Source organism: Neofelis nebulosa, chromosome 7, assembly GCF_028018385.1.
Source record: "Neofelis nebulosa isolate mNeoNeb1 chromosome 7, mNeoNeb1.pri, whole genome shotgun sequence".
NCBI lineage: Eukaryota > Metazoa > Chordata > Mammalia > Carnivora > Felidae > Neofelis > Neofelis nebulosa.
In genome coordinates, this window is record NC_080788.1 from 138,539,135 (window position 1) to 138,560,064 (window position 20,930).

Sequence of the window (20,930 nt, forward strand, 5' to 3'; positions counted from 1 at the left end):
AGGACTCAATGTCAACTGTCATGGCAAGATGCCACCGTGAGATAAGGAGATGCCAGTGGCCCCGAGTCAGTGAGACAGATGCCTTTGGCAGGCAGTGAACATTTCTGGGGACCTCGCACCCAAATTGGCAACTCAGTGACCTCCTTTCCCTCCCAGGACCTGAGTTTTGGGCTTGACAGAGGGAGGCCCAGGCTCCATAGCCTGCTGGGCCCTGTAGCCACACGGGAGGGACCTGCCCGTTCCCCATGGGGCTCGCTGCTCTCCAGCACCGGCTCCTGGCAGAGGGCAACAGTCTGGCATCCCCTGCCCACGACAGGTCAAGGTGAGTGAGAGGTCTCCCCGATGTCGGCACCAGTCGCTGCTCTTTGGGGCTCCAGACACGGCCGTGGCCGGCTCACGGACCACGCCCCATGCCCGGCGCCCACTTTGGGTTAACCGCCCGTGATGTCGGTGACGGGGGATCGGGCACCTGAGCTTCTCTGCTCAGAGATTCATCACGGCAACATCTGCCTGCTCTACGCACAGGGCATGCGTACCCCATATTTCAGCCCGTGGACTAGGATCGTGCCACCAGGGGTCCAAGAAGTGACCATCGGTCGCGTCTAAGAGAGTCCAAGAGAATGTGTCTCCTGGTCCTGTCTCCTCCAGGCTAAGGCCCAGCCGGTGGATGCTGCCGCCTTCAGGAAGCCTGCCCAGACTTGATCAGCCATATTCAGTCCTTGCAAGTTTCCTCCCACCAGCACTGGCTGATTATCCACACCAGACACTATGGAGAGCCTGCAGAGCCGCGAAGTTTCCCTCTCCCGAGCTCCCGGGCCCTTTCCGGCCTCCCAGTTACTGGCTCCATTGACCTGTGGCTTCTCTTGGATCGTCATTTGTCTCACCCGGACCGCCCCTACTCAGACCACCCCTGGAATACACACAGCTTAGTACGTGACAGCCAGACAGTCAGGGGGTGCCTGGGAGGCTCAGTCGGTTAAGGGGCAGGTCATGATCTCGCGGTTCATGAGTTTGAGCCCCGCGTCGGGCTCTTCTGTGCTGGCAGCTCAGAGCCTGGAACCTGCTTCTGATTCTGTGTCTCCCTCTCTCTCTGCCCCTCCCCCACTCATGCTCGCTCTCTCTCTCTCTTTCTAAAAAATAGATAAATAAATAACCATTAAAAAAAATTAAAACATAAAAAAGAGCCAGGCAGTCTGCGTTCCAACCTTGGCTCTTGTGTTTTTGGCTGTGTGAGCTTGGACAACTTAACTTCTCTGTGCCTCTGTTTCCCATTTGTACAGTAAGGATCCGTTTAGTACTGGCCTCATAGAATTTCCATGAAGACTGAACGATTTAAATTTTTTTTAAATTTTTTTTAGATGTTTGTTCATTTTTGAGAGAGACAGAGAGAGAGTACAAGCAGGGGAGGGGCAGAGAGAGAGGGAGACAGAGGATCCGAAGCGGGATCCACGCCGACAGCAAAGACCCTGATGCGGGGCTCCGACGCGTGACCTAAGCTGAAATCAGACGGTCAACTGACTGAGCCACCCAGGCGCCCCTGAAAGAGTTAAATTTTATAAAGCTCTTTAAACAGTGCCTGGCCCTACGTGAGCACTATGTAAGGGTTTAGTTTTAAAGACAGGCATTTGTAGGGTAAGGCACACATCGTCCCCTGCAAGGATCTCAAATTCACACGCCTAGAGACATCGGACAAGGAGCAAAGGGGCAGGGAGGGCTGGGAGAGGGCAGCAGAGAGCCGGAGATCTCTGACCCCATGGGGGGGCATCCCCCCACCCACACTCACCCCCCACCTCCGCCACCCCCACTCCCACCCCCACCCCCACCCCCCCGCTTGCTGCTCTGCGCAAGGAGACACCAGATCTTTGGATTTCCAAGAAAAGCTGGAAGCCCTGGTTGAGTGTTTGTTTTTAAAGTGAAATATCTCAACTTGTAAATGTTGGCAGTTAATTGAGAAAAAAGTCAATGCACTGAAAACTTCTGTTCGCACCAAAATCCACTCACGGATGTTTATAGCGGCTTAGTCATAATCTCCGAAACCTGGAGGCAACCGAGACGTCCTTCAGTGGGTGACGGATGAATAAACCGGGGTGCATCCAGACAACGGACTATTATTCAGGGCTAAAAAGAAAATGAGCTCTCAAACTATGAAATGACGTGGAGGGAACTGACACGCACATCTCTAAGTGAAAGAGGCCAATCTCAGAAAGGGACATACTGAAAGGGACAGGATTCCAACCAGATGATGTTTCAGAAAAGGCAACACGAGGGCGACAGCAAAAAGATCGACGGCTGCCAGGGTTAGGGGTAGGGTGGGATGCACAGGTGTAGCAGAGAGGAGTGTTTGGGCAGCAAAACCTTTGGGGAGGATACTAGAAGGGTGAGCACGTGTCACTGTCCGTTTGTCCAAACCATATGATACACAGCGTCAAGGGTGAGCCCTGATGCAAAGTATGGGCTTTGGATGATGACGTTGTGTCCTGGGGGATGTTGATCATGGGGGAGGCTGTGTGTGTGTGTGTGTGTGTGTGTGTGTGTGTGTGTGGTGGCTGGGGGCACATGGGAACTCTCTCTACGTTCCGCTCACTTTTGCTCTAAATGTGCTCTAAAATATAAGGTCTATTTTTTTTTAAGTCGACACATCGCTGACAGAGCCATTTGGGCTCCGTACGTCACAAAGACCCACGTACAATCTCAGTCGCGCGTTTTTGTTCAAAACTAGACCGTTAGCTCCATGAAGGCAGAAGTCCCACTAACTCCTGTTCCCTGCTGGGTCCCTGAGGAGGGTGTAGCACAATGTCGAGCAAGAAGGAATGGAAGGAAGAAGAAGGACTAAGCGCCATTCGCTTGACAAGGAAGGTGCTGGAAATCAGCATTTACTGAGTGCCAACGGTGTCACCACCACCACCATACCGGCTACTCAATGAGCCTCTTCCCGTGAATGCCACTTAACACTCTCGTGATGGAGGTATCGTCCGCTCTGCTTTGCAGGTATAGAAACAGAGGCTCAGGGGGCTCACACTGCCCGCCCAATATCACATCGCAGGTAAGTGGCAGAGCCTGGGATGGCTCCCAGGGCTCCTAGATGACAGCGGTGAAAGCTTCCACTCCAGCCGGCCTTGGGATGGATGGATGATGAACGGATAGATGGATAGATGGTGGATAGATGCTGGATGGATGGATGGATGGATGGACGGATGGATGGATCTGGAGAACCCTTCCCCCAGTGAAAATTCCAGCATTATCTTTCTCCCTTTTCCACTTCCCATCGCTGCTGAGACTCCAGCTATTTCCAATTCAGCAGCAAATGAGGTGCCCAGACAGGGCCAGCTTCACAGTTAGCAACAAAACCAGTTTAAACTGGGAGTGGGGGGGCGAAGGGAAAATACCTGTCTTTCCCCCTTTGAGCCTTGGAAAGGTGCAAACAACGTGTGAGGCTAATCACAGAGCCCTCCCCCAGGCCTGCTGCAGAATCCACATTCACCAACATTCACCGACGACCCTTTGGTCATCCCCCACTCCCGACCCCAGCCAGGCCAGTGAGTTTCAGGGAGAACTGCCTCCCCATGATAATAGGCCCCTCCTGGGGAGAAAGAGTGAGATACACATGATTCTCCCAACATTTCCCACTCCCTTCCTAGCTGCGGGATCCGGGGCAAGGAACTTACCCCAGTAGCCGAGCCTCTCGTTTGCACAAAGCCATAAGTCATACCCCGCTGTCTATTTTGACAACAAAGAGACATGATTTTGCCCCTGTACAGTACCTAGCACACAGTAGGTGCTCATTAAATTTTCATGTCCCTCCTCCCCTGTGCTCAGCCAAATGGTTATTCCAGTTCAGGCTACAAACCTGGGGGAACCGGACCATTTCCTTTGATAAATGGAGCATTCGTGTACTCTCCTTGCACAAGGCTAGTAAGTACCCGGTATTGGGGTCCTGGTATTTCTGGCCTCACGGAAGGGGTAGTGGAGAGCTAGATTACCGCTCTCAGACTGAGCCAAGCATTGTATTTAAGGCTCTTTACGTCTCCCCAAGAGCCCGAACGACCGTGAGCACCGGCTCTAACCTCAGATTTGCAGGACCGATCTTTATTCCCCACTTTGGTGCCTGAACCAAGAGCTCAGTTAGTCTCCAAGTGAAAGAGGGCGTTTTTTGTTTGTCCCCAGGCCCTCCCGGCCAGGGCCTGCCTCTGCTTTTTATGTGCTCCAGTAAACCCAAAAGTCTTCTCCAGTTAATACGGTAATTATGGCTTCCAAGTCAGCGGAAAGACCGAGATTTTCCCAGAGTCTCTAAAAAAGGAAAATACAAAACCTGGGCCATAAAAACCAGGCCCGAGTGCAGCAGACTGGAACGCGGGAAGCAGTGGGGCATCATGGGAAGAAGATGGCAGCCAAGGGCCCCGGAGAGTTTCCACACTGGCTTCTGCCCTTGGTGTGACCTGGGGTAGAGCACCCTAACTCTTTGGTCTCGGCTTCCTCATCTGTATAACGGGGTCGACACGCCCCACGAGGATTGCCGAGTCCCAGCGAGCTAGAGAACCCGTCGGATTTGTGCTCCTTTGCGTGTTTGTTGAACACACACGCGTTAGCGGTCCGCCCTGTGCTACGTGGCCAGCACGATTGCTCTCTCTGTTCTGACACCCACCTTCTGAAGTAGGTACCGTCGTCTCCGCGGGAAGAAATGAGACTCCGACACAACGGGTGACTTAACCCAGGACACACGGCTAATAAGAAACAGAGTAGGGGTCAAAGCTGTCTGGGTCTCCTCTGCCCCCAGACGTGCGCTCCCGCCACCAAGCTATAGCGGTCCCCGTTGGAATGCTTGGGCCACGGCTAGAGGGACCTCAGGTGCGTCCAGGTGAGAAACTGACTTGCCCGGCGCCATACCTGTGTGTCTGTGACCGCTCCAGAGTTGGGGCACTGTCGCAGCTCATGTCCACGGTCTCCTGTTGAAGATTCCCCATTGCGAAAGAAATGCCCCAGGTACGTAGCTACCTCTGTCTGTCCAGAGCAGAGTTGCCCAGAAGCGGGAGTGTGCCAGCCATGCGCCAGCGCCCCCACCCCCACCCGACACTCACCGCCTGGAGGAAGGATCACCCAGTGGGAAAGTTCCCACCTTTACGCTTCTTTCTGGGCCTTGCTGATTCTGTCAAGAAGAAAGGCTCGGGTCCTAACACATTTCACGCCTAACACCTATCTTCCTCGTTTTACGGTGGAGAGAAAGCTCATCTCAGGGTCACATCCTTTAGTAGACAAAAGACAAAAGTATGCAGCTAGAGGAATATGTCCTGCTTTTCGTTTTGCTTTTCTCTCTTTTTTTTAACGTTTACTTCTTTTTGAGAGACAGGGCGTGAGCAGGGGAGAGACAGGGAGAGGGAGACACAGAATCGGAAGCAGGCTCCAGGCTCTGAGCTGCCGGCACAGAGCCCGAGGCCGGGCTCGAACTCACGAACCGCTAGATCACGACCTGAGCCGAAGCTGGACGCTTAACCAACTGAGCCACCCCGGCGCCCCTCATTTTGCGTATTTCTAAGATGACTTTCTGCTTCTCACAAGGGGTGCGGTTTTCTGTCTATATATACAGTTTCCTCTCAAGGAAATGTATTCAAGTAAAATGAGGATTGAGTTAAGAAAAATTATTAGTAACTGCGGATTTAACATTTTTGGCTTATTTAATTTAAATTTAATTTTAAATCAAGTAAACAATAGTTCAGGCACCCCGCAGCTATGGCTCGCGCCCCAGCGTGACTCCTGCAGGGCCGTGCGAGGTGAGCGAATCCTGCTCCGTCCCCAGCTCTGGTTCAAGCTGCGTGACCCAGATGAGGGGGAGACACAAGGCTGGGTCCACAGGTGTGTGTCCTGCGGTGGCCACACCAGGTGCCCTGTAGCACTGAGCCTGATGACCGGCACCACTCGGTTGACCAGATTCTTCGCACGTCTGTAATCCAAACACGGAACTTGGGTCTCATGACGCTGAGCCTGGACGGGAAGGGGACCCTCGCTCTTCCCCAGCCAGGACCGGGGCAGGGTCCTGGATTGTGTGAAAGGTACCCTAACTCTGGGTGACTCACCCTCTGGGTCTGGGTCTGGTCTCTCCTCCAGCGGAGGCTACCTTTTGTTTTATTTGGTAAATAGAGGCAGAGTGCCCCCTTCCGTGTCCCTGGGTTCTTCGCAAATATTGCCTCAGTTAATCCCCACCATCCGACGGAGGGGCACTGCTGGTCCACCCATTTTACAGATGGGGAGACTGAGGAAGGGCGACCCAGGCTCCACAACCAGAAGCAGCGGATCAGGACTTGGTGTTCGTGGACTCGGTGGCACGTGACGGAAGTTGGCAGACGGCCCGGTGTCCCTCCTCCATCACCCAAGCAGTTGGTGTCAGCGTGAGCCCCTCTCCAGCCAGAATGTCCTCTGCCGACAGGGGAATGACGTCTGCCTGCCAGAAGCACACTGACAAGAGATATGGGTTTCAAAAACAGTGCTGGGATGGGAGTCAAGCCTCCTAACTCCTGCTGTGTGAGCTGGGTCTAGTGCCTACCCTCTCTGGGCCTCAGTCTTTGCATCTGTAAACAGGCAGGTGTTATCCCAATCCGGGGTCAGAACACTACAGCCTGCGGGCCAAACCTGGCCTGTTTTTGTGAAGTCTTACCGGCACGGTCACGCCCGTTCACTTACACAGAGCCCACGACTGCTCTAACCCCACAACAGCCGCAGACTGTCCTTGCAGTCAGGGGTCCTTGCAACAGACCTGAAATATTTCCTCTCTGGCCCTTTGAAGTTTTCTGACCCCTCTCCTGGCAGATCCGCACAGAGACCGTTTCATTCACCTACTATTTTCCCAGAGCCTAGAACCGTGCCCGGCGTCCAACGGCTTCCCCTGACACTTGCTGAATGAATGTCTAAGTCTAAGGGCCCTGCCCGCTCGGATGGTCTGGACTTATCGTGGCCGGTGGATCACGGTCGCCTCAGAGGCCTGCGACCTGTATGTCTCCTTTAGTTGTCATTAAGCAGATGGCCCAGTGACCGTTGGTGGGGACAAGCCGCTCAGGTCTCTCTTGGAGAAGGAACCTGGAGCTCATCGTCAAGGCGAGCACTGAGCTGCCAGCCTTCTGCCGACGGAGCCATCCGGCTCCAGCCTGGCCTTCGAGCCAGGACCAGACATTTCTGGGCCAGGCCGCCATCAATAGCTGGTCTCTACAGGGGCTGGTCTCTACAGGGCCTGGCCACTCGTGTCCTTAGCACGCATCCTCAGCAAGCAATCTTTGCTCTGGAGTTCTCCACTGGGCTGGCCGAGACTTTGCCGGAAGCTCACTGGGGTCGAAGACTCTCTCTCCCTGAGAGTCTCTCCTGCCTCCTCTCCCTCACGGGCTTTACCTACAGTGAATCCCGGGACGCCCCAAACCCACCTCAGCAACGAACGACCTCCTGCAGGACGTGAACTGCCCCGGGGACCAAGTCCTCAGCATGCGTCTATCAAGCACCAGCTGCATAAGGAGCGCTAGGCTGGGAGCTGGGGGGAGAGCCCATTAATCTCAGGATGAACAAACCTGGTCGTCAGCTTTGAGGGCTGGCCGGGAAGACGGGATCCAGACCCCCGGGGTTCCCACACTCCAACATGGCCTCCAGCATTCACAGACTTGCAGAACTTTCCAGTTTGGTGAGCACTCGGTAGCGCCCCTGTTATTTGTAGAGGAACAGACTGGTCTTGGAAAGGTGTTGGCGGCTGCGGGGCCAGTGACCTCTGCCCTCCTGAGGCTGGAAGCAGCAGGGACCTGGGAACCGTAGACTGAGGCGTCGGCTTCATTACAACAGCTGATTAGGGAGCAGAGCTCAGATCTGCGGCCAAAAACCAGAGTCCCTGAGATTTCGTGCGCAGAGTTAATCCAACCCCACAACCGCAGGCCTCTTTTCTCCCAGAAGGAGGGGTCGGATTCCACCCCTGGGTTTCCCATCCCGAAGTCACCGCTGGTTAAGCTACTCCCCCTCCCGAAGCTGGCAGGAGGCCAGACTGTTTACCTCCTTTTTATCCTGCGGAGGGGAGAGCAGTCTCTGGCCACGGACACTGAGGAGTGCGTAACAGCAGAAGGGGCTCATCTCGGGTCGCACGTAGGCTGTTGGTGACAGAAAAATTAAACCTGACATTACTGAGAACACGATAACGAGATGCCTGGAGGACACAGCACGGGCCACGGCTGGAATTCTGGGAGCGAGTCGCAGAGCGTGGGGAAGACATGGGGACCAGCACAAAGGGACACATCCCCATCTCTTGCGGCGGGAGCCCAGGGAGGGCCGGAGCCCCCGGGAGGGCTGCCCGGTGGCAGCGGCAGCTCTCGAGGGACTCAGATGCCATCCGAAGGCCAGCACTGAAGCCAGGAAGGAGTAGAGGAGAAACACCCCCCGCCTCTTCCTGTGGCCACGCCCCCAAGCCCCGACCGGAGCCTCTCTATGGCTGAAGCCACAGAGCTAGGGAAGCTGGGTAATGTAGTCCGCGGGGGCAACGTTCCAGGCACAGAACAACAGGGAACAGAGGTGGAGGGCGGCGGGGCTTGGGAGGGATGCAGGCAGGCAAAAAACAGAATGAAGAGAACCAGAGCTGACGATCCCACGAGATTTATGCGCAATATTTCATTTATCCTCCCATGATGCCATGAGGTAGGAGACATCCACCTTCTTTTTTTAAATTATTTTTTTCTGTTTATTTTATTTTTGAGAGAGAGAGAGAGAGACAGAGAGCGAGTGGGGGAGGGGCAGGGAGAGGAGGAGACACAGAATCCGAAGCAGGCTCCGGGCTCCAAGCTGCCAGCACAGAGCCCGACGCGGGGCTCGAACCCAAGAATCCCGACATCACGACCTGAGCCGAAGCCGGACGCTTAACAGACTTAGCCACCTAGGACATGCGTCCCTTTTACAGATGAGGAAGCTGAGGCTCGGAGAGGGTAGGAAATTTGGCCGAAGGATCACAGCAAAGACGTGCCAGCGCCCACACTGGAACCTCCGTCTTCCAAGTCTTCCCATTCCTTCCCAGCAGACCCCGCGAGGGGTCAGCAAGCTTCCAGGGGCCCTGTCTGTCTGGGTCCCTGCCAGACTGGGGAAGGCCGGCTTTTCAAGACCGAACGTTCCCAAGTTTTACAAATTCGCCCCGCGTTAGTTCCAAGAAGCATTTCATTTGCCAATTCTGCAGCAAAGTGCCAGTCCCCGCTAATCAAGCCCCGAAGGCCACGGACTCTGCGAGCTTTTCAGCCTCATTACCTGCGTGCACCCCTCGTTGCGCTCCTCCAGACGTTTAGAGGCTTCTGTCCAACGTTTGGCTTGTGAAACACGCGGGTGCCGCTCTCCAGGAGCGCCCGGATGAAACACCAGCAGGGAGAAGAAGCAGGAGAGCGGGAAGGGTGTGCAAAGGGCTCCCGGCACTAACTGGACGCTGGAAACTCCTCTGGAGGTGGGGGGTGCAGGGGGGAGGGCAAGGGAGGGACTCTGCTCTCCGCTTCCCGCCTCCCCCCCACCCCCCAGTGGCTGCTTCGTGAATCGTGAATCGTTCTGAAACGCGGGCCCCTGCCCCGTGGCTGCTACGTGTCAGGTTCCAGGGAGAGCGCCTGGCACAGAGCCGGGGGTTCAAATGCAGGAGAGCAGAGGGACTGACGCAAGGCTCTGGGCGGCAGGCCCCGGGTTCCAGTCCTGCCCTCCCGGCTCCTTGGCTGGGCGACAGTGGACATGCTGTCCCTTTCAGTCGCATTTTCCCAACTTGTAAAATCAGAATCATGCAGAACCAAAACGATGCGTCTACCTGACAGGATCGGTGAAAAATGGTAAATGATGTGAGTTGAAAAATAGTTAACTGTGTAATTGGTGTAAAAAAAAAAAAAAAATCAGGTAGGGGCGCCCGGTTGGCTCAGTCGGTGAAGCGTCCAACTTTGGCTCAGGTCATGATCTCACGGTTCGTGGGTTCAAGCCCCGCCTCGGGCTCTGTGCTGACAGCCCGAGGCCTGCTTCAGATCCTCTGTCCCTCTCTCTTTCTCTGCCCTTTCCCCGCTCAATCTCTCTCTCTCTCTCTCTCTCTCTCTCTCTCTCTCTCTCTCTCTAAAATAAAACATTTTTAGGGGCACCCGAGTGGCTCAGTTGGTTAAGCATCCGACTCTTGGTTTTGCCTCAGGCCGTGATCTCGCGGTTTGTGAGTTCCAGCCCCACATCGGACTTCACGGTGACAGCGCGGAGCCTGCTTGGGATTCTCTCTCTCCCTGTCTCTCTGCCTCTCCCACCTCACCCTCTGTCTCTCGAAATAAATAAACTTAAACAAAATTAAAAAAAAACAAACAAACCATTTTTGGAAAAAAGATTTAAAAAAAAACCATCCAGTCAATGACACCTGTGGTTGCTTTACTGAGCTATGTGATCCTGGGGAAGTTGCTTAACCTCTCTGTGCCTCAGTCTCCTCATCTATAAATGGAGATGCAATAATGCCTACCTCACAGGCGCTTGCAGAAGACCGCCCTCAGGAAATGCTGGTGCGGCTGCCTCGCACATCATATACTAAGTGCTGCCTCTTACCGGCGACCACCGTCATCGTCAACAACGTTGGTCCCTCTTCCCCTGGCCAACCGTTCCTCATCTTGCAAGGGTCACCTCCTCCAGGAAGTCCTCCTTGACCTCACTGTGGGGTCTCAAACAGCTACACAGCTGTAACCCTCCCCGTATTATTGTATGGAAGTGACCACCTCCGAGATGCCTCCTCCACCTACTGCTTCCTCCCTGGGACCAGGATCCGGTTCCCCTCTTCTCCACCTTCCTGGTGCCTGTGCCGGGCCCACCCCACGGCAGGCTTTCCACCAGGCGCGGCTGGATGAAGGCAACGGGACTGAACCGAACAGAGCCTGCCTGAAACCGAGGCCGAAGAGAGGTAGAAAGAGAAACAAAGGAGAAACACAAAAAGGTTCTGGTCCCTGCTTTCCAGGAGGTGAGGTTCTGCGTGGGGAGGGAGGGGTGAGCCAAAATTCGTCACGAGAGATGAGTAGGAGGCAGATGTTATTCTCCCCATTTTGCGGATCATACAAATGAGGCTCAGAGAGGTTAAGCAGGTCGTCCCGGATCACGCAGCAAGGGGGTGGCGGAGCCTAGTACAGAGCTCAAGCTCGTGGAGGCTTCCCTGCTTCTAACTAGAGTGTGACTAGACCTCCGCCCAACCTCGGAGGGGCTTGTCACTCTTTGTTCCCCCTTTACCCTGTGGTTCCGCGTTGAGCAGCCCCAGGGCAGATACATTCTACCCCCGTTTTCTTCTGCTTACATCCAAATTTCTGGGCTCAGCCAATCACCAGGCTCCCCCCCCCCCCACCCCAGGACAGACCAGACTCAGAGAGATGTCCGACGTCCTGCAAATTTTGCATTTAAAACCGAGGGTTCCATCATATTTCACACTGTTGAAAGCCGGGGAGTCCACGCCGTACAAAGTCTTCAACTGCCCTGCCCCCACTGGTATCGTGTGTGTGTGTGTGTGTGTGTGTGTGTGTGCAATGAGTGTGGGCCCAAGAAGTAGAAAGAAGGAAATAAAAGGGGATGGGCCTTGAAGAAGGTGGTCAAGGAAGGCCTCTTCCACCTGAGACCTTCTTCTCCCAACTTGACTTTAGACACCACCCCACCCTCCGCAGGTGCTCACGCTCTGGGAGCGTCACCCTCACAGCGGGGCGCGGCGGGTCTGGGATGGGGCCTGAGATTCTTCATTCTCCACAAGCTGCGTGGTAGGGTGCTGAGACCCCTGCACAGGGCTCCCCGCAGCCACCCTCCCTCCAGGCCCTCCAGGTGCATTTACACCCAGGGGTGGGGGAGGGGAGGTGGGTGGTAAGAGGTGGCCAGGGTCTCCCTTCCACTCTTGGATGTGGACTTTTTTTAATTATGCAAAGAAAGGGCTGAGCCCCTGCAAACCACCTTCCTCACACCCATACAACACTCTTCCAGCCCCACTGCCCCCCCCCCAGTTCCTGCCATACAGAAATGTTGGGTCCCTGTTCCTCCTGCCCCCCCACCTTCCTCACACCCATACAACACTCTTCCAGCCCCACTGCCCCTGCCTAGTTCCTGCCATACAGAAATGTTGGGTCCCTGTTCCTCCTGCCCCCCCGCCTCATATCATCATGGTCAAGAGCAGAGCTCCAGAGTCCGGTGGCAGGTTGGAATCCTGCCCTCCGCTGGTTGTGTGACCTTGAGAAAATGGCGTATCTTCAACTTGTCCTTGGTTTCCTCCCCCGGAAAAAGGGCATCACAGCAGTACCTCTACTCCCCGGGGCTGTTACAGGTTAGATGAGTTCATACCAGGAGAGCACTTAGAAGGGTTGAGCACAGAGCAGGTGCTTGGCAAGCTTTGTCAGATGACCGATGAATTGCATCCCTCTTCGCGCTGCAGAAACCCACTGCCCGCTCACGGCCGCTGCCCTTGGCAGTGGGGGTGTGCCCGTCACTTGCCTCAGTGGCTTTCTCCACGGTAACCTTGACAGCTGGGATTGTTATGCCCGGTTCCCAGACAGGTAACCTTAGGCTCAGAGATTTTAAGTGAGTTACATAGCTGATGTTAAATAAATTGGCTCTAAAGTAAACGAAGGCATGGGTCTATTTACCCCAGTCTTGAGCAAAGTCCTGGACACGCAGCCTAACTGAGGGTTTGTGGGACAAATGAACGGAAGAGTGAATAAATTATCCACAGAGGACACCGCTGCTTTCTGGTGGGCTGGGACCGACCGACCCCAGATGGCCTGACCCCAAGGGAAGAGTCAGACCCCACCTCCGAGGTCATGGAGGTGACAAGCAAGATTGGTAACTAAAGGGTAACATGTCCTTAGTTTCCAGGGCTTTAAATGGTACATATTCCAGGAAAGAAGGAAGGAGGGAGGGAGGGGAAGTGGGAAGGATGAGACTTAAGTTCTGGCTGGGCCTTGTTCTTTAAAAAATTTTTTTAGCGTTTATTTATTTTTGAGCCAGAGAGAGAGCATTGAACGGGGGAGGGTCAGAGAGAGAGGGAGACACAGAATCTGAAACAGGCTCCAGGCTCCAAGCTGTCAGCACAGAGCCCAACGCGGGGCTCGAACTCACAGACGGTGAGGTCATGACCTGAGCCAAAGTCCGAAGCATAACTGACTGAGCCACCCAGGAGCTCCAAGCTGGGCCCTGTTCTTATTCGTAAGAGAAGGACACAAATGGAAATCCCTGTCCTTCTGTAGCTCAGATTCTAGTAGGGAGAGAGGACATTACACAAGACTTTTCAACTGACTCACTGGAATTTGGTTATGAGTAAAACGAAAGCAGGGGAGTGGCTTAGGGAGTGGGCTGTGGGGGTGCGACCGCATCCTTGCCCTGTTTTATGGCTCTAGAGTCCTGCAGCCTGGTACTTTACTTGAGCACTTTCCAAATGAGAAAAGAGATGGGGAGGGAAGGGAGGAGGGAAGGGAGGGGAGGGGAAGAGGGAAGAGGGAAAGGAAGAAGGAAGGGAAGGGGAGGGAAGGGAAGGGGATGGGAAGGGAGGAAAGGGAAGGGAAGGGGACGGGAGGGGGGGGGAAGGGAAGGGAAGGGGATGGAAGAGAAGGGGATGGAACGGAAGGGAAGGGAAGGGAAGGGGTTGGGAGGGGAGGGGAGGGGATGGAAGGGAAGGGAAGGGAAGGGGATGGAAGGGAAGGGAAGGGAAGGGAAGGGGATGGAAGGGAAGGGAAGGAAAGGGGAGGGGAGGGAAGGGGACGGAAGGGGAGGGAAGAGAAAGGAAGGGAAGGGAAGGGAAAGGAAGGGAAGGGAAGGGAAGGGAAGGGAAGGGAAGGGAAGGGGAGGGAAGGGAAGGGGAGGGAAGGGGAGGGAAGAGAAAGGAAGGGAAGGGAAGGGAACGGAAGGGAAGGGAAGGGAAGGGGACCGGAGGGGAGGGGGGAAGGGAAGGGAAGGGAAGGGAAGGGTGAAGAGAAGGGAAGAGGAAATGGAAGAGAAGGAAAGGAGAAAAGGAAGAGGGAAGTGAAAGGAAGGGGAGGGGAGGAGGAAGGGGAGAAGGAAGGGAGGAGGGAATGGAAGGGAGGGAAAGAGAAGCAAAGGGGGAAGGGAGGGGAGGAGAGGGAGGAGGGAAGAGAAGGGGAAAGGGAAGGGAAAAGAAGGGAACGCTCAAAGCAACTGTAGGACCAGCAGTAGGCCAGTTCGTGGATGGGGTTCAGAGATGTTAATTTAAGGAAACTTCCAGAAGTGAGCCAGTTAGGAAGTGGCAGAGTCAGTCATTGCCTCTCCTCTTTCTATCCATCTGTCCACACTGAGGTCAGGGATGCTGGGACTGGGTGTGCAGGTGACCCGGCTGGCAGTGGCTTCCTGTGGGCTCCACCAAGAAAGGCACTAGGGCAAGAGAGGATGGGGGGTGGCATCGAGGGGTGTGGCCTCTGCCCTGCTGGCCCCAAGCTCCCCCCGACACACAATGGCCCAACTCTGCAGTCAGCCTCCCCTCTTTCCCATCTCAGAGGTCCCTCCCCCAGCTCCCCCAGCACCCCCTCTCCAAGTTCCTGGTTTCAGACCCCTTGTCTACCCTCGCGATGGTGGCAGCTGTCCCCCCACATTGACCTCTGGCTCTGCTCAGTGCTCCCCCTCTGCGCTTCCTGTCCTCCGTCACCTGTGGGTCAGTCCATGGTGGAGCCCTTCCCTGGAGTGCCTACTGGGGCTGCTTTTCCCGGGCGCGCCCCAACGGATGCAAGCCTTGCCAGGAGAAGTGGCAGGACAGAGACCCGCAAAGAAGGGTTTTGAATCTGCCTGGCAGTGCCGTTGGTCCTGACCCGGGATGTCCCCTTGTCTATGAAAAGCGACACCCCTGTGATCCCTGACCTGTAGGGTGACGGTCCCTTTTCATGTCATTGCTTGGGTTATTCGGGATGAAGGACCTTAGCAGCTACTTCAGTAATCTTGTTTGCGTGTTTGCTCAGTCGTAGGTGGCCCGTGAGCCCTGGGGACACCAGGACAAGCACAGGCACAGGGCCCGGCACAGAGCGGGCGTGCGTTTGCAGATCGACTGACTGACCTCTGAAAGGCCCTGGGCCCTGGCGGGAGATCAGAACCCGCATCTACCTTGACTCCAGTTCCAAGGGAAGGATCACGTAGCCCGCCGGACCAGGCTGGGGCTTCCACACATGTCCCTGCCCTGGGTCACCCAACTGGAAGGCGTCACAAGCGGGGTAGGACGGTGGGAGGTGCACAGGCTGGGAGCGAGACCCCGCAGGTTCGACCCTGGCTCAAAGTCCTCGGGTTATTTGGGAAACTAAGGCTCCTAAGCTTCGGTGTTTCGTCTGAGATGGAATATTAATTATGTTCACGAGCATTTAGGGGGAGAAAATATCACTGGACTGTTATCAGGCTATTGTGAGGGAAATCAGGTCAAATGCAAGGATTCCGGGAATTCTAGTGTGGGAAGATAAGCAGGCATTTGCTCACAAAGACAATAATGAATTTGAAATGAACATTTACCCTGCGGTCAGTGGGCGTTTTCCCGAGCACCGACCTGCTGACCGCCCTCTTCTGCTTCCGGCACACCCAGCCCCTGGTCTCAGTCTCTCCCCACCTTGGTCCCCAAGTCCCGTTTCCTGGGTCCTGATAGGAGGTGACCTTGGGCAGAGCCCTTCACCTCTCCGAGTCTCTGTTTCAACATCTGTAGAACAGAAATGGACGAAATCGATAAGATTAAAGTCCATGAAGCCCCCAGAGGGCAGGCGGTCGCAGGACGGTCGTGATGAATGGCAATTTGCTTCCTCCTGAAATTGCTTTATTTCTCCCACCCGAGGGGCTCAAGATGTTCTCTCGTGGGGGTGAGGAGGATGGGGTGAGCCTGTGGCAAAGACCCCATTTCATCCTTTCATCCAATGAAGTGCTTTCTACTGTTGTGTGGGAAGTTGTCTATGGGAACCCTCTGCCAGAGCGATAATAACTATAGTCCCTGCCTCGGAAAGGCTCCCACTGGGGGGCCAGGCCTGAACAGCAGAGGCAGTGTTGTGCAGGAAGGGCTGACGGAGTCCTTCCCTGGGTGGAGGGGAGCCCACAGGTAGAGATGACTTTCTTCTGAGTCTTGAAGTTTGCAAGACGTTTTCACAACCGAGGAGAGCATTCTAGACGGAGAGAACGACGTTATAGAGGCCACCAGGGTTTTGGATAAGGGCCGATCTATAAATCATCATCATGGAGTCCACTGGGCATCCCGGATGGAAATGTTAGTTCCGAGAAAGGGGTGCATCAAGGATGGGAATGCTGGAGAATGGGGGGACCAAGGACCACAGTGTTGGGGGAAGGGGCGGGACCGAGGCAGGCAGTGTTGGAGACTTGGGGGAGGGGGTGGAGGAGGAGGGCGGTGCTGGAGGGTGGGGGGAAGGAGGAGGTCCTCGAGGGTGGAAGGACCAAGGAGGGCAGGGGAGGGGAATAGGTCTGCACGGGTAGGTTCCTTCCAGGTCCTGAGGGCTTTGAATGCCTGACTGAGACCTGTCACTTTAGCAAACTAAGGCCACTTTCCTATATCCTGCTCGCAGCTTTGGGATCTGAAAGCCAATTTGCAAATGCTATGGTGAAAAAAAAAAAAAAGACATTAGTGGCCAGCTTTGTGCTCATCAGAGTTCTAATTTCCACTGGTTTCTGGTTTTCAGCTCTATAAATCCTAAATGTGCCTTTCATTTCATTTTTCCACCCTTTGAGAACATCTGTTTGGTATTTGCCTTGGGAGATTGGGAAGGTGGGCGGGAGGTGACAAGATCCTTTTTAACTTGTTGGCATTGAAGGAAGAGGACACAGAGGTGCCCGAGAACACGGGGCGGCCCGCTGCTCCCTCAGGCCAGCGATCCCCTTGCCGCCCTCAGATGCTATAAGAAGACGGCCAATGTCAAGGCAATGTATTAAAAATGCAATCTATAGGCCCATGTAGGGCGACTTCACCTGTTTCCAATTTATGGTTTCCAGCCCAGCATGTTATAATATGGATTTTATATACATGTATAGTCAGGTTTTTTTCTTTTCTGTTTTTTTCTTTCAATGAGACTTACTTGGCCCATATATTTCCATTTTAATTTAGCCAATTATTGCTGGACTTGAGGGCTTTCAGTAGGGGACAAATGCTCACGTAAATTTCAAAGTGCTACTTGGGAGGGACAGTATCAAGATGCCCCGTGGACAGAGGGGCACCTGGGGGACTCAGTCGGTGGAGAGTCCGACTTCTGCTCAGGTCACGATCTCACGGTTCGTGGGTTCGAGCCCCGCATCAGGGTCTGTGCTGATGGCTCAGAGCCTGGAGCCTGCTTCGGATTCTGTGACTCTCTCTCTCTCTGCCCCTCCCTTGCTCACGCTCTCTCTCTTTCTCAAAAATAAATAAATGTGAAAAAAAATTAAAAAAAAAAAAGAGGCCCCGTGGACAGAATTTCATTTACTGAGCACCTAACATGTGTTCAAAACTATTCTTGTGCTTTCTCTGTGCTCTCTCAGGTTTTTGGTTTTTTTCCTTTTCTAAACTGGAATAACTTTTGTTCTGATGATAAAATTAATGCGGGCTACATTTTTATTTCATTTTTTTTTACATTTACTTATTTTTGAGAAACAGAGTGAGACAAAGCGTGAGCGGGGGAGGGGCGGAGAGAGAAGGCGACACAGAATCTGAAGCAGGCTCCAGGCTCTGAGCAAGCGGTCGGCACAGAGCCTGATGCGGGGCTCGAACCCACAAACCGTGAGATCGTGACCTGAGCCGAACTCGGACGATCCACCGACTGAGCCACCCAGGTGCCCCAGGCTACATTTTTTTGAAAAAAGAAAACCACGCACTATAAAATGGATTCCGGTAGATTGCAAACATTCCCCATATGCCAACACTGTTAGTAATTTGGTTGGTATTTCCAGATTTATTTATGTGTATATGAAGAAAATACATAAATCAATGCATATGATAAAAGATTTGACCAAAATCAAGGAATGCCCTCCATCATGTTCCATAACCCGGTGTGTGTGTGTGTGTGTGTGTGTGTGTGTGTGTGTTTCACTAGGTTTCAATCTGGGTCACTGCATGGAAACTTACCTGATTCTCTTCAACAGGTGCAGCATATTTTACTGGGTGGGGGATGCACCTTTGTTAAACCTGCCCTCCACCGATGGTTGGCGATTTGCCAGTTTTTGCTACCATACACAGGGTAGTCCTGAACTTACTTCCTCCTCCACACATCTTTGCCTTTAGCTCAAATTACCCCCCAGGACCCATTCCACCAAGCAGAATGACTGGATCAAAATTCGTATAATCGTTGTGGATCCGAATCACCAAATAGACATGATGGAACCAGTTCCTACGCCACTAAACCGTGTGGGAGAGGACCTCTTCCCCAGTCCTGTGCGTCCTCTCCTCATTTATACCTCACATCACCCTGCAGTAGAGAGCTTTATTTCCCCCACACGCTGGGGAAACTGAGGCTGCGGGGGGGTGGGGGGGGGCGCAGAGGGGTGGGCACTAAATTCTTACTCAGAGATCCAACCACGCCCACAACCCAGCCAGGGCAATCTGACTGCAGGAAAAGCGGGCAAGGGCTAGATACAAGGCGCTCTGGGCTGTCCTCGGTTCCAGACCCGGGGACTCCATAAAAACAGTGCAGGAGCTCCTGGGTGGCTTAGTTAAACGTCCGACCTCAGCTCAGGTCATGATCTCAAAGTTTTTGAGTTCCAGCCCCGCATCGGGGTCTGTGCTGACAGCTCAGAGCCTGGAGCCTGCCTTGGATGCTGTGTCTCCCTCTCTCTCTCTGCCCCTCTCCCACTCGTGCTCTGTCTCTCCTTCTCTCAACAATAAAAAAAATAAAACATTAAAGAAAACCCCACAAAACAAACAGTGCAGTAAACTCGCTGCCCGGGAAGGGAGGCCAAGTGCCTGAACCAGAATAGGGCACCCCCTCCAGGCATAGGCAGCCTCGCACCAGGGAGCACGACTGGCTGGGGAGCACCCCCCAAATCTAGACACCAGGCCCAACCCTGCCTGGCGCCTGCCCCCCGCCTCAGTTTCCCCATCGGTTGGACAGAGAGGAGGGGGTTCTGCCCTGCTGCCCCTCCAGCCTGCCGGGAGGGTAAATCCCATGACGGAGTGGAAGCAGACAGCTTTCTCCCTGTACAAGCAAGGGCTCTGGGCCCGGCCCTGCCTGGCGGCGGCCCCCACCCCCTCCCAACTGGGGAGACTGATCATTTCCCCCGTCAGCCCCTGGGCCTGCGAGCTCCCGCCTGTTCTGCTCTGCATGAAAGCTCTTGAGTCCTTTTTATTGAGTTATAAAACCAGGATTGTTTTTGGATTGGGTTGGTAAAAAGGCCTGGAAACTCGGTAATCTGAACTTCTCAGGTTTGTAGACAGATCGTGTTGCTCGGAGAGATAATGAGGGCTGCATTGCTAAGTATTAAATTATTTTCACTTTTTAGGTGGTGCCAGAGGCAACCGGGCTCTGCTCTCTGGGAGACGCTGGGTAGGGCTGCGGGGCACCTTGGGACGGGCAACCTGGGAACGTGGGGCTGGCCCTCCCGGTGACGGTCACCGGCCCCTAGCCGGGGAGGGAATGCAAAGGACATCCATCCAAATCTCCTTTGCGGACCACACCGTGGGAGAAGGGGTTCCGGAGGGACAGGGGTGTGAGCCCAGCGAAACTTTCTCCGTGAACCAAGGCCTCCTGGGACAGGGGAAGGTGGCCCCGAGTCGGCTCCCAGTTCTGCCACAATTCCACGATTCACTGTGTGACCTTGGGCAGAGCACATGGGCTCAGGAGCCCCAACCTCCAGTGGGAGGCCCGAGGTGTCCCCCTTCCTCGAGGGATCATGCCCGTTGGACTCCCTTCCCTGCTGAATGATGGCACCCTTTCTGCGGCACCCAAATCCCCCAGCCAGAATACACAGATAGTCCCTCCTTCCCCCATAATACAGGAGCTAAGGCCAGCTCAGTGTATACGAACACCAGCTCCTACTTCCTGAACACCTCTGAGGCGTCAGCTTCGGGGCTCAGCTCCTCGTGCGTATTAGAGCGAGTGTTTCCTGAGGGCTCGCGCTACGCCCCTCACCACCTCCTAGGTGTCGCGATGGCCAACGAGCGAAGACAGGAGAAACAGGTACAACAGTGCCTGGCCAACCCTTATCCTACAGAGTCAGGCGGTTTTCTCACGGCCACGGACTTGAGTGGCTGAAGAGGGGCTCGAAGGAACACAGGCTGCCTCTCCCCGCACGCACCCCCAGCAGGGTGTAACGAGGGACTCATCTCCCCATATCTTATTCTTCTATCCCATACTGCGGTGCCTAGAAAGGGAAGGAGACGTGGGGAGGGGGCGGCTGTGCTCTTAATGGTCAGAGAAGAAGGCTGAGAAGTTTCCAAGCCACCTTTACGTGTCCACCGAGAAGGACAGTCCCCATCCTTTTAGGCACAGCAGGGACAGTGGCTGATTTTAAAGTTCCAGAAGCACTGCCTGCCCCCCCCCCACCCCCACGTGCCAGTTTGAGAGCACACATTGTGCCACAGCATTGACTCTTACCCCGGGCAGATCCCCTCGCCCTGGAAAAGCTGGTGTCGGCCCAGAGACTGCACTCTATTTCACGTGGCTGGCATGACGGGCCCAGAAACTAACCAGCATCCACAGGGCAGGGCTATTTCTAGACAGCAGCTCCGTTATAAAATAGGGCGCCTCTTTCCGAGCTGGCTCTGGATCCCATCAAAACGACGTGTGTCTTTCCTTTCCTTCCTCCAGAAGGTGAAATACAAGCCTGTAATAACACCATGCCCCTGTTCTCCTCTGGACACAAGTCAAAACTCGAATCTGATAAATCTGAAATCGACGGTAATTTTCTAATTGGACTTCACGGGGCTGGACATGGTGTCAGGGCCGGTGGTATTTCACGCCGTATGTTATTGTTGGTGCCAACAGAAGAAATGAATCTTTCAGGAGATTCGAGAAGAAATTAATATTCCTGGG

At 54.5% G+C, this 20,930-nt stretch overlaps 1 protein-coding gene across 1 annotated transcript; it reads right to left on the reverse strand.

The window, feature by feature from the left end:
- Nucleotides 1–5,668: 5,668 nt before the first annotated feature.
- Nucleotides 5,669–12,665, reverse strand: LOC131518273 (uncharacterized). Its single transcript, XM_058740827.1, has 4 exons — nucleotides 12,298–12,665; nucleotides 8,014–8,108; nucleotides 7,545–7,833; nucleotides 5,669–6,447 (listed from the first exon to the last, which is right to left on the reverse strand). The coding sequence occupies exons 3-4, from the start codon at nucleotides 7,799–7,801 to the stop codon at nucleotides 5,799–5,801; spliced, it is 906 nt and encodes a 301-aa protein (XP_058596810.1). The 5' UTR covers nucleotides 7,802–7,833; nucleotides 8,014–8,108; nucleotides 12,298–12,665; the 3' UTR covers nucleotides 5,669–5,798.
- Between the last annotated feature and the right edge of the window lie 8,265 nt (nucleotides 12,666–20,930).